General features: G+C 45.3%; 1 protein-coding gene across 1 annotated transcript; it reads left to right on the top strand.

Annotated features, from left to right (window-relative positions):
- The first annotated feature begins 462 nt into the window (after positions 1-462).
- Positions 463-10,784, top strand: ARL6IP5 (ADP ribosylation factor like GTPase 6 interacting protein 5). The gene is made up of 3 exons (XM_064453493.1): positions 463-802; positions 8,484-8,701; positions 9,033-10,784. Exons 1-3 carry the CDS (start codon positions 627-629, stop codon positions 9,203-9,205), a joined length of 567 nt encoding a protein of 188 aa, XP_064309563.1. The 5' UTR covers positions 463-626; the 3' UTR covers positions 9,206-10,784.
- The last annotated feature ends 1,381 nt before the right edge of the window (positions 10,785-12,165 follow it).

Raw genomic sequence — 12,165 nt, 5'->3', positions numbered from 1 at the left:
GCCTTCGGGTTTGCCACCACGCCCGGCTGGCCGCTGGCCTCCATTTTGGGTCGGGCTTTGGTGCCCGGCATATGGCATGGCGTCGTGCAGAACGGGCACGGACAGCCTGTGCTCCAGCCGCACAAGTGAAGCGTGGAAGCACTGAAACCATTCTCACACGGACTGCTGGGGTTTGGACCTCAGTGGCTGCTGGCACCGGCCCTCCCCTCCGAAGCCCCACTACAGGGTGTCCCCGCCATGGCTCCACATCCCCTCGGCGCCACCTTGGCCGGGGCAGCCACTCCATGGCCCCCCCCACGCTCAGCCCCCGACTCCCCGTTTCACAGACAACACGAACTGGATTCGCCATGTCAATATTAAATGTGCGTCATCTTTTGCTGGAGAAACAACGAACACCGAGCGACCGCTGACAGCAGCCGCGCTGCGCCCCCGCCCGCCGCCATTCCCGGCCCTGCGGGGGGACGCACACTCGCCGCTTGTGCCGCCCCTCGCTCGCCCGCCGCTGTGCGCTGCCTCCCCGCGACGGGCAGCGGCCGGGGCCGGGTGGCGGCGGGGCCGGGCCGCCCCGGGGCGGTGCCGCGCCTCTCTTAGGCCTGCGCGGCGGCGGCGGTGGCGGGGCGGCGGCCATGGAGGTGCAGGTGGCACCGCTGCGGGCCTGGGACGATTTCTTCCCCGGTTCGGATCGTTTCGCCCGGCCCGACTTCAAGGACATCTCGAAATGGAACAACCGGGTGGTCAGCAACCTGCTCTACTACCAGACCAACTACCTGATGGTGGCCGCCGCCGTCGTCTCTATCGTGGGGTCAGTGCGTGGGCATCGCTCTCCCGTGGGCCGGGTGGGGCTCGGTGGGCGCCGTGGGGGCTCGGTGGGCTCCGGGGGTGGCTTCCCTCCCCTTCCCCGAGGATGGCGCCCCTTCCCAGGACGGCAGCGCCGCTCCTCGCCCGGAGCCCCGGGACAGGGTCCGGCCCGGCCCCGGGTGGGGGGGATGCCTTTCCATTCCTCTGCCTCTCCTTAAACCTCTGAGTGACGTGGTGTCGCTGATGATAATACTTAAAAAATTAAGGCCTGGTTATAGCCTCTCTTCGGGGGGGGGGGGGGTTAGGTTAGGAGTGTTGAGCAGGATTTAGGGGTTATTTATTTATTGGCGGGGGCCTAACAGATCTGAGGATCCCTCTTACTTTCCTCTTCCACGGGCTGCCCACCCAGCCCTTTTTCCCAGGGGAGAGGGGCTTGTGGCGGGGCTCCGAGCGCCGGGCCGGAGGCAGCCACGGGGTTGCGTGCGGGATGTCGCTGCGCGCCGGCGAACTCGGCTGCATCCTGCGCAGTGATCTGCGCTTCCTCGCTAAATCTGCCCAGTGGCACTGCTCAAGCCGAGATAAGCTCTCCTTTGTATATAAAAAAAATTCTGCTTGCTAGTACAGTTCTAAGCTTATGTCCAGGGAACAGAGCAAGCCTTTAGTATTTCTGAGCTACCTCATACTGGAAAACCCTTAATGTAAAACGAATAAGGTCCCCGTTTTGGTGGTCAGGACAGAAACCTTCGAGGCAGGACCATCTGCTGGTATGATGTTCTGTCAGGCCCACCTTTCCTGAAGAGAATTCGGAAATAACCTTATAATCATCTCTTGAGTCAGAGCTTATGTGACTCTTCTTCAAGTGTTGCTCTAGGGTCTTTGGTCAGAATGCTCTTAAGCAGGACATGCAGCAGAGGCTGATGATTAAGCTTTTAATATGGAAACTGGAATACTCCATTCTTCACAACAATGTGCAAATACTTAAACTGGAGAATTGCCCAGCCACTAGACCAGAGTGGTTTTGGCTGAAGTGTATCTTATCTTGTGTGATGCAGAGGCTTAACATTCTTTGCCTAAATCCCCCCCTCCCCCTTTTTTTGTTTTTGTTTTTGTTTTTTTGTTAAGCAGTCTCCATCTTGTTAGGGCTTCTGCAGCTGTTGAGCCAGGATCTAAGTTGGTGAAGATTCTCTGGGTTGCAGAGTTTTGGCCTATGCTCTGAAAGGAGGGGCTGAGAACCCTGCTGCTTCTTCTTGGTGCCCGTGATGGTTAAAGGTTTGGCATAGGCTTTCTTCTTAATTTTGGTGGGGATATGTTGCAGTCAGTTCAATAGACTACTAGACTGGTAGAATGAGACTTCCATGGTCTTGCTGATCTTATACCACCTTGTTCTAAACTTCTATGTTCCTCTACGCATGTTGAGCAGTGCAATGCTGTAGCCAGCTCTCAATAAGCAGGTAAATCACAGTGGCCCTGGAAGCAGAGGGACAGCTCTTCTCCCCAAGAAGGTGGGGAAAAAAATGTAAACAGGTCTGATATCTCTGGAAAACTGGGATGGCAGCAGCTTTTACTCAGTCTTCTAAATTCCTTCCTCCTTTTGAACTCTGATCCCTTTTCTTCAGATCAAGGGTGATTTACCTCCTGCTTATTTCCCGCTGTATTGCTGGGGTGGGAGGAGGAAGAAAGCCACAGGAGATAGACTTTAATATCAGAACTGCAATTCTAATATCTTAATATTGAACAGTAGCCCTCTGATTTGAAAACTTAAGGATGAGGAGCACCTGGAGTGGGATCTTGATCTTGAATATTTTTTGTGTGTATCTTGGAGCCTTTGGTATTTGATGAATCTGATTCTTCTAACACTGAATTAAAAGAGGATAGGAGAACAACTTTAAAGGAAACAGGATAATGCTTGCATAAAGAAAAACTGTTTCTTATTAAAAAGCTTTTTCACTTGGCCAGACTGTAGCTTTGGGATAAAGGTAAAGAAAGTTCTCCTGATAAATTTAAATTGATGACTAAGTTGTTGTCTTGCACTTCATTCTGTAATGGGCGGGAATCCCTGAGCAATAAATGATGAATCATGGCTTTTTAGGAATGCCAGTGCTGTATACAGGCCTAAGGACAGGATTATTGGAACTGCTAATGGAGTGGTCTTCCTGTGATCAAAGCTAAACTTAGCCCATGACCAACTCTACCTGTTCTTAAACCATCTAATTATATAGGCAGACTCATAATGCAGAGATGCTATTTTCAGCTATTGTAGTACTTGGTAGCTGTGGTGGTGCTGGGCTGACGTGGAAACTGTAGCCTAGAGCCTTCCTGATACTGAAAGTACAGTGCTTATTGCCACGGCTTCAGTTTACTGCCTCTCCTAACAACAAAGGTGACCTCTCCAGCTTTTTACCATCTCCCTGCAAGGTACAGGATAACCTTACCATGAGTGTAGTGGAATTGTAATCATAGAATCATTTAGGCTGGAAAAGACCTGTAAATGGTCTCTGCTGTATTGTTTCCCTGCCTCTCTCCCCCCATTTGCCTTCTCTGATAGCTACTGTTACGTGTAAATGATGTTCTGTTCTTTGCAATAATGTAGATTTTACTTTCAGCCTACAGGACTAGGTGGAAAACGATAAATCAGTGAACAAGCAAGTACAACTACTGAATTAGTGTCACTCTACTGATACAGGCTGATGATACCAGCCTTGTCTCTTCCACCCACCCTCCCTGCCCTGCAAATTCATTTAAGAACTAATCTGGACTAGTGTGCTAGTTTGTTGGGTTTTTTTTCCCTACAACTCTGTAGCAGTAGACTGCTGATAAAAACCCAAGCTGATCTTAACTGATCAAATTGTGCCCTTTCTCCCAGTTGTTTAGGAAGTAGACTGCCTCTTACCCTGAGCCAGGGCCCTGTCATGGTGAGTGCGATACAGATACTTATTAAAATTAGTGCCTCCCACAACAGCTTGCAACTCTCCCTCAATCAATCAGTCTGGTTAATAAGTGGAATTTGTTTGTGTTTCACCTGCTCCGAGAAGGCTTCTCTGTTCTGCAGTTCGAACTTAACTACTTAAATTGGTGTAATTTCTTCTAGGTTTTTGTTGCCATGGACTTGCTAAAAATTAGTTTCTAAATCTGACAGTATTAAAAGGTGTTGGATTTTGGTATGCTGCATTTAAGAGTCTTTGTTCTCTTCTGGCATCATGTCTTCCCTGCAGCCTGAGGTTCGATGTCTCTTTCCTTTGCCACTTCTTCCTTAAAGCATCTACTGTCCATCTGCACAATCCCAAGCAATCTACAAGCGTGTGTAGATTTCTCCCCCAGACCACTGTCTTAGCTGACATGCTTGTTGTGGTTCCCTTACCAAAACAAAGACTCCAGAGCAGCAAAATGCTTAGTTTCTCTAATGCCTAATGAAAGATTGAGTAAGCAAAACACATCACTTTAAAACATATGTAGCCTAATAAAAATATTAGTGCATAACTTCATAAAAATCTGGCAGTTCTGCAGAAAGGAATCTGTCTGCTGTTCTCAAAGCAATGTAAGGAGCAGCATTGCTCAATCTTTGCATGCTGAGGGTTATCACCTGGGCCAACACACCATATATAGTTTTATATGCTACCTCTAGTTACAGCTATATAACCTCATTAAAAGTACGGGGAGAGAGGAGGCAGACTTTAAAGATGAAGTTGTGTAATACAAATGAGAAAGGAAGCATTTAAGTGCTATAACCTGCCCATTATTTGGAACACTAGGGAGCAAAAGGCCTTCTAAAAGGGAATTTTCATGCTTATGTGATGTAATAGCTTAATGGAGTTACTCAGAATAAAAAGATGTTGTTCTCAATGTCTGGAAGTCTCTTACTCAGTGCCTTTGTTCAGGCTGGCCTGGTCCCATGCAAAAGAAACAGATGTGACAGCAACTGCTGAATAATCACCCTGACACAGTCATCTAAAATGGAGATGATTTAAGGATGGAGCTAGCTTGCTTCTGCTTTTTATGTGGCCCATCCTGTTTCTCGGCTCATGCTGCTGGAGGCTTCTTGTCTTGCATGAAGAATGCATCTTGCCTAGCTCTTTTTTTCGCCTGTGCTATAGCTGTATATTCTCTGAGCAACTGCTCGCCTCTCCCGCTATAAGGCTGCGCACAAGTGTGCAGATATGAAATAACCTGTCAAGAGGTGATGTGGTATGTCACTGAAAGCAGAGCTCTTTGGCCTTTGCTGCACCTATATGGGAAATCTAACCTATCTTGTGATGCACGGAGGGCAGAGTCTAGAAATATAAATCCAATTAAAAAAAAAACACAAACAAACAGATTTTGCTGGCCAGAGGTAGCTGCTTCACTACCAGTACTGCTTCCCACACAACAGCACTGCCAGCTGCAGCATCTCTGCTGTCTCATGGTACTATTTCTACAAATACAAAGTGTCCCACAGTGCTACTGGCACAGGACAATGTCTGTGTCCCTGCAGCCTGAAGCCAAGCAGGATGTTTCTGCTATTTTATTTATTTTTCCCGTCTCTTTACTTCATATCGAAGCAGATGCTGAAGGTCTCTGAGGGGCAGCAGGAGTGTAATTGCAAGTCACCCTGCAACATTGCTGGAACTGAATGTACGTGACAGCTTTTCCTTGCCAGTTTGTCCCAGCTGTACTGGAGGTCACAGCATCCTACCAGGGTTGTACCTTGTCCACCACAGAGAGCAGTGCAGATCATCCAGCTAGGGTGCTCTGAGCTGTTAGCACCCCCAGACACTCTGTACTCCTGCCATACTGACTCCTTTCAGGGTTATGAAAGTTAGTGCTTTTCTTCTCCAACCCCAAAGGAGTTTTTCTTCCTCTAAGTCATCTGAGCAGTGTAAACTCAAGTTACCACACCATTGCCATGCTAATAGTTCCATGCATTACAGTTTCAGGTATAAGAGAGGGCTCATAAATCCCTGCTAAAGGGAATTATATTTAGAAAGTATCTTGTAACATATGTAATGGCTGATCACTTACCTTGTCTCTGCAGCTTTGAAAGACTTCTAGCCCTCTTGCCTGAGCATGAATTTGGCATATTGTATTCTAATCTGTATATAAATAAGGCCAATATCAGTGTTGGTGGTTCCACTATAAGGTGACTTCAAGGGCTGTTTCATAGCTCTTTTCCCCAGACACTGGTGTTCTAAAATAACATGTCCATGTTTTTTCCTTTTTAGTCTTTAGCTATTGTGTTATCAAGAGCAGTGTGCCAGCTGATCTGTGCAAAGCTGGATAACGGAGCTCTGCCTTCCTGAAAAATGCCATTGCTGGAGAAGAAGTTTCTGTAGATGAATTTCTAGGAGAATGTTAGATAATGCTGTGAATTACGCTGTGGGAGAGTCAAGCAATAAAGGGGAGCTTGGTATATGACACCCTATCCAGTACTGTAATCAACAGTATTGAAGTCTCTGGACACATGGCTGATAATTTGAATACCAGTTTTTAGTGGCAACTGCTATCGCCATCTGTTTTCATGTGGCTCTGAATGACTTCATTTGATACTTATGTTCACTGTTCCCTTTTACGCATTGGAATGCGGCCCACTTCAGAAAATATGTAATTCAAATAACTTTCCCCAGGAAAGTGGGATCTTTTGAATGCTTTTTTTTTCTTCACATGCCTTACAGCCAGTCAGTTACACAGAACCTGTGTAATACCAGAAAGAAGCGTAGAGCAGAGAAGTCTTTGTTTTTTCCCTTATAAATATGGAGGGATTGCTCTTCACCACCAGTTTCTGAGGTGGTAATGAAAGTAGAGGGAAGGGTAGGGAACACAAAGCTTTGGCAGTATTTACCAGACACGTGGAAAATGTAGAGTGGAGTTCTGCCTAGCCCTTTGTTGCTTCCAGGGTTACCTTGTCTGTAGATTTTTGGGAAAAAAAATTGCTTGCTGTGAGTTGTCCAAGTAAATTTGGCCATTTCTGCTCTAAGCTAGCTGTGATGTGGAAATGACTTTGACTTCACGAATCTCATATGTCCAGTAGTACGTATATAAACCAGGCGCTAGTGTGGTCCAGTCATGAGTCACCCTCCCTCTCCTACTGCAAAGGAGCACAGATGAAACTAATTTCTTTCCGGAGCAATGCTGTTCACTTTTTTCCAGCCTGGAAATTTAAGATTGACAATTCAGAGCTAAAAATAATCTGGCTGGCTACAGGGAGTGACTCAAATACAACAAGCAAGTCTGCCCTATCACCACTTCCAAAAAGCCCTGTCGGCTTTTCAGCATGAGTAGCAGAAGCAGGTGGGGAACTAGTCTGAATTTTAATCTCTTTCCATCCAGTTGTCCTGTCTCCTGTTGGCACAACTGACTTAAAGAATCAAGAGCCAGTCTCTGCTCTGAAATAATTCTTGGGGGTTCTTCCTTCTCTAGGAAAATGCTCTCTGGCACTGCAGGTAAAGTGTTGGCGTACCAGTCCAGCAACAGATCTCTTCTGCCTTTGCAGGATATGAAGCACAGACCACAAACCATAGCATCCTCCTCAGCAGTGGGGTGGCGTGGTGAGTCATTGGGCCTGTTAGCTTTGGAACAATAAGTCTCCAAGAAGAAATCTTGACTACATCTGGCTTTATTGGGGCAGTGCTGTGCTGCTGTCATAGTTGTAGCAACTCAGAGCCCTCAGCTGCTGTGTAACTAGATCAGTACACATGCAAGGAAGTAAATCAGAATGCACATGGAATCACACAACTTATTACTATGTAAGTGAAATATAATAGAGCCTGGACTTTGTGCGAGTACAGAAACAAGCTGAGCAAAGTCATTGCTGGAAGCTTGACTCTAAACAAGCTCTGAATATTTGGGAAAGTGGTTTGGGCAGGCAACATTCTTGCCCTGGTCCAAAAAAAGGGCCTTGCTGTTTATAGTCCAAAGCTGATCCACTTGGTGGCTTGGTTTGCTTGGTAACTCTGATAACAATAATAGAACACAAACCTCAGCAGTGACACCCTTGCCAGGCCTGGCTCTTCATCCTGCAAGACCTTTATCCCATATTCCAGTTCCTTCTGACACTCAGGCATGCTTGGGACTGATCTTCCATCTCTTGTGCTGATGGTAGTAAGCTCCTTCTGCAGGTTCATAAAATTACTTTGTTTGGGCATAAACCAATAAGAAGGTTTATTCAGAAATAAGAGCGAAGTAACTCCCTTTACTCAGTGTTCCCCTACCTTTTCCATTTTCCAAACCTAGACAAGATAATATGAAAAATATAGTTCATCCGAGCCTGGTTTTGGCCACGTGTAGGAAAAAGATCCCTCCGTTGCGCAACGGGTTTTTGTCTCCATCTGCTCTCAGGTTTTTCTAACTCTGGGTCTGGTATCAAATGAATGTGTTGATTGCACAGGTAGGAGAGGTCCTGGTAGTAAGTGCTTCTATTGATGAGGTGCTGCAGAAGCTCTCATTATCCTGAGCGCAGCTCAGGAAGAGAACATAAAGATTATCTAAATTCCCTGCTAAGGGTTGCTTGTTCAGTTGGACTTGTTTATTTAGCTTCTGCCTAAAAAAAATCAGAGGTTGATAAAGGTCTTGACAGCAACAACTGACTACTGCCTTCCTAATGTCTTACCTCCCTAGTTACAAATTACCAGTGAGCTAGATGTTTACTATACGGACACAAGTAATAAAGGCTCTGAAACAGGATTCTTTCTTCTTTTCTTTCCTCTTCTCTCCAGATTTCTGAGTCCTCTGAATATGCTTATTGGCGGTACTGTGGTGGTGCTGGTGTTCATGGGGTTCGTGTGGGTATCGCACAACAAGGATATACTCCGCAGGCTGAAGAAGCAGTACCCAACCACATTTGTGGTGGTCATCATGCTGTCTAGCTACTTCTTGATCTCCTATCTGGGAGATGTCATGGTGTTCATGTTTGGGATCACGCTTCCTCTTCTCTGTAAGTATTTTTGCTCTTCTCTGCGGGGCTAGAGCTTTCTCAGCTCTGACTTGAGCGTTCTCAAATAAGTCTGCAGAGTCTAAATTGGCTGTTGTTTTTACTATCTCTATTTAAACGATCCCAAAACAAAACTGGGGGGAAGGGGACACACAAAACAGCACAAGCAATCTTAAATGTTATTAAATGGGTACCTGTGATTACTTAAGTGGTCATCAAGGCTTCATCTTCTTCCAGTAATGTCATGGATTTGGAGTGTGTCCTAAGATGAATGCTGCAAGACCTGTGCATTCCTTGGGCATTAACAATTAATAAGTGTGTCTCTGTCATGCAGTGATGTTTGTCCACGCTTCTCTGAGGCTCCGGAACATAAAGAACAAGCTGGAGAACAAGATGGAAGGAATAGGCTTGAAGAAGACCCCGATGGGCATCATACTGGATGCTCTAGAACAGCAAGAGGATAGTATCAACAAACTGGCCGACTACATATCTAAAGTGAAGGAGTAAGCAGCTGCAACATGGCATTTCTACCTGTTGCAGGAGTGTACTTGCTATTTACTATTGTTCAAGCTTGCTTGCAGTTTGTGTACAAAACAGGAAATGCACGTGGTACAGATTAATAGTTGCAGGATACAGGTATTCCAATATCTTCAGGGCTCCTTTAAGAATATAAGAGCAACAACTTTTTTCTATTGTAGAGCAAAGTGTTCTGGTGTTTACACAAATACATACTAACTTAACCGTGTTTGCTTGTCTCTTCTTCTGGGGGGGTAGAAGAGGAAGAGATGGAAACCTATGGAATGCAGTCTCTCTCAAACTGTCTTGTAGCAAATTTGTCTATTAAAAGTAACACCCTTTTCATCTCAGTTCTACAAGGTGGCAGTTTAGCCAGTTTATGCTGGGTAGCACCTTCAGGCTGACAATGTTCAAGGTGAGCCGGAATGTATCAGAAGCAGGTGTCACTTGCATCCTCCAAATCCCTCACCTTGAGCAGTCTGTATTGAGACCACGTTGACAGCTTAACGGGCAAGCGGTAAAACTGTGCAATAATTGCAATGAATATGGGTTCCTATCCTCACCTCACATTCCTCCTTTAGCAGCTGGGAAACAGTCTAAATAGATCTAAGCATGAAGAATATATACGGCACAGCGCCTCTGTCAGTTCCAGTAAAATGCACCTTTGTTCTCTCCAAAATCTTGATCTGTAGAAACTGCTCCTCCCTGCAGGAGAGCCAGACTTCCTCGCATACCAGATAAATAAATGGCCAGCATGGGAGGAAAAAGGTTTTCAGATACATTGGCTGAGCTAGGTTTCTACCTTATTGGTGTTTTTAAATACTGCTACTTAAGGACTTACCTTGTTCTGCTTTAGTCTGTACAGGCTGTTTTGTAGATGGAGGTGTATGTGTGTTCTTGAGTGTGGGTCATCTTTTTTTCTTTCTTCTTAACCAGAATGCAAAGATATAAGTAAAACATGCATCTCACTGACTCTGTACTTCTGACACTCTTCAAAGGAATAAACTGGATTTCAGGTTTATAAGTAAAAGCAATAAATGTCAAGATACAGTTTTTGAAAACCCATTCCAAATTCATGAAGCTATTTGACTGTAACAACTCCTGAAACTGGTGTGTGGGATTCTTTTATATATCTTTTAACTTAACTGCCAGCTCTGATGGAATTATCTTGATAACAGGAGCTTACCAACAATGGGGGGGAAGTTGTCCAGGTGACACTTAATTTCAAATAGTCTTGCATTTCTCTTTTCTAACAATTAATTTAACAAAAAAAGCAAAGCTCCTTAAAGTTGAAGCTTTTATGTAACTTACCATGCTGTTTTCATAGTGGACTGTGTAGAAATCTGAACATGTCATTCCATTTAAGTGTTAAAGTGATCAGTATTTATTGAAAATGTCTGTATATTCCAGCTGAAGAGTCAATGGCCTGTTCCTCACTTGTAGCGCATGGTCTTTGTTTTTTGGAAACTGTTTCCATACTTAAAGAACATAGTAGCCTATGACTTCATCATTACTGTAGAATTTTAAAAACTGCACAGTTACGAAGAGAAATAAACTCCAGTGGTAATTACTGAGTGCATTTATTTCAGATCGGAAAATTGGCTAGAAATTCAAGCTTGTCTGTTTCTATGGTTGGTGGAACTCCCTGGAGTTGGTGGGAGACCTGCTGTCACCCTGCAGCTCATGCTGCAAGCCCGTGCTTATGATGAGCATTGAAGCTCTGTATCTGTATTAATTTTGTTGAGGTGTGAGGGACCTCTGAGCTGGAGGAATGTTACGTCCTTGCTCTTGCATCCTTACAAAGGTTTCTCTGCAGAGGTGGAGTACTTAAGCACTTGATCATGCTGGTTCAGTCTCTTATATAACTCTCCTTTTCTTAACTGGGATTTTAAATTTCTTTTAATTACCTGGGAGGGATTTCTGCTTCTAAGGTTACTGGGATCTGTGCCTTCAGCAGGGCTACGAAGCCAGCTCTGCTGCAGGCAGACTAGTAGTGCAGTGTCTATATCTGGCTGCCTCCCTGCTCCTGTGATCACTCAAGAGGTTGCTCAGTGGGAGAATGTAAAGCAGAGCTGGGCTTCACAGGTCCTGCTCTATATACCCTGCTAATATGTGTCAGCTGCTTCTGGGTGTAGCAGTAATTTGCACCTGGCACCTTGATTTGTAGATAGTAAAACACTATATTTTACTTTCCTCTGTAACTCCCTGTCCTAACTGCTGCAGTCTTATCGGCACTAACCTGGCCTTGAAGTCAGTATGGAGAGCAGCATGCTCCAAGAGCCTTCTGGGGGAGTTGCTTTTTGCACTTGTTGCTGGTGCGCTCCATGTGAGGGCTTGGTTAAAGGTACCAAGTTCCTTCCCTGTCCTGCTTTTAGCCTTTACAAAAAGAGAGGGCTATATGAGAATGGGTGCAGTGAACATGTTACTTTATTTTTCTATGGCTCTCCCTTCCCCCTTGGGTGATACTTACTAACTACTTGCTATGTCTTAGGCAATACACCAACCAGGTTTCCCAAGTCTGTGGCATTACATTAAAGGCAGAAGCAGAGCTGAGCAGGAGCTTAACAAGTTTGGAAGATGGAGATTTTAAAGAGACCGGGTGATCGATACAAAAAGGACACGGATAAATGAAAACTTGAACTAATGGTAGCGGAGGCTACCTTGGCCTCAAAGAAGTCCTGGACATTGCTGATACTACAGGCCTATCATAGTAAGTGTAGGAAGGGGAAGCAAAGTGGGACTGGGATTTAGCTGCTGGAGAAGGCTGCTAAGAGTTACAGGCAGGAGCAAGGAGAAACTCACCTGAAGGAAATCCAGCCAGAAACTGCAAAGCTGTGCCTTTTTAGCAAGCGTATCCACTACAGGAAGGCAAGGGAGCTGCATATGAGCAAAGGGAAAGGCTTTGTTCTTTCTTTCCCTATGCCTTATAGCATTAAAAGGCTTAAAAAAAA

This window comes from Phalacrocorax carbo, chromosome 6 (assembly GCF_963921805.1).
Source record: "Phalacrocorax carbo chromosome 6, bPhaCar2.1, whole genome shotgun sequence".
Taxonomy (NCBI): Eukaryota; Metazoa; Chordata; class Aves; order Suliformes; family Phalacrocoracidae; genus Phalacrocorax; species Phalacrocorax carbo.
The sequence above is the reverse complement of the archived record's forward strand: the minus strand, read 5'-3'. Positions and strand labels throughout refer to the sequence as shown.

Coding starts and splice junctions, on each gene's coding strand:
- ARL6IP5 (XM_064453493.1), top strand. CDS start 627: ATGGAGGTGCAGGTGGCACCGCTGCGGGCCTGGGACGATTTCTTCCCC. Junction 803..8,483: donor GCCGTCGTCTCTATCGTGGG/GTCAGTGCGTGG, acceptor TCTTCTCTCCAG/ATTTCTGAGTCCTCTGAATA. Junction 8,702..9,032: donor GATCACGCTTCCTCTTCTCT/GTAAGTATTTTT, acceptor TCTGTCATGCAG/TGATGTTTGTCCACGCTTCT.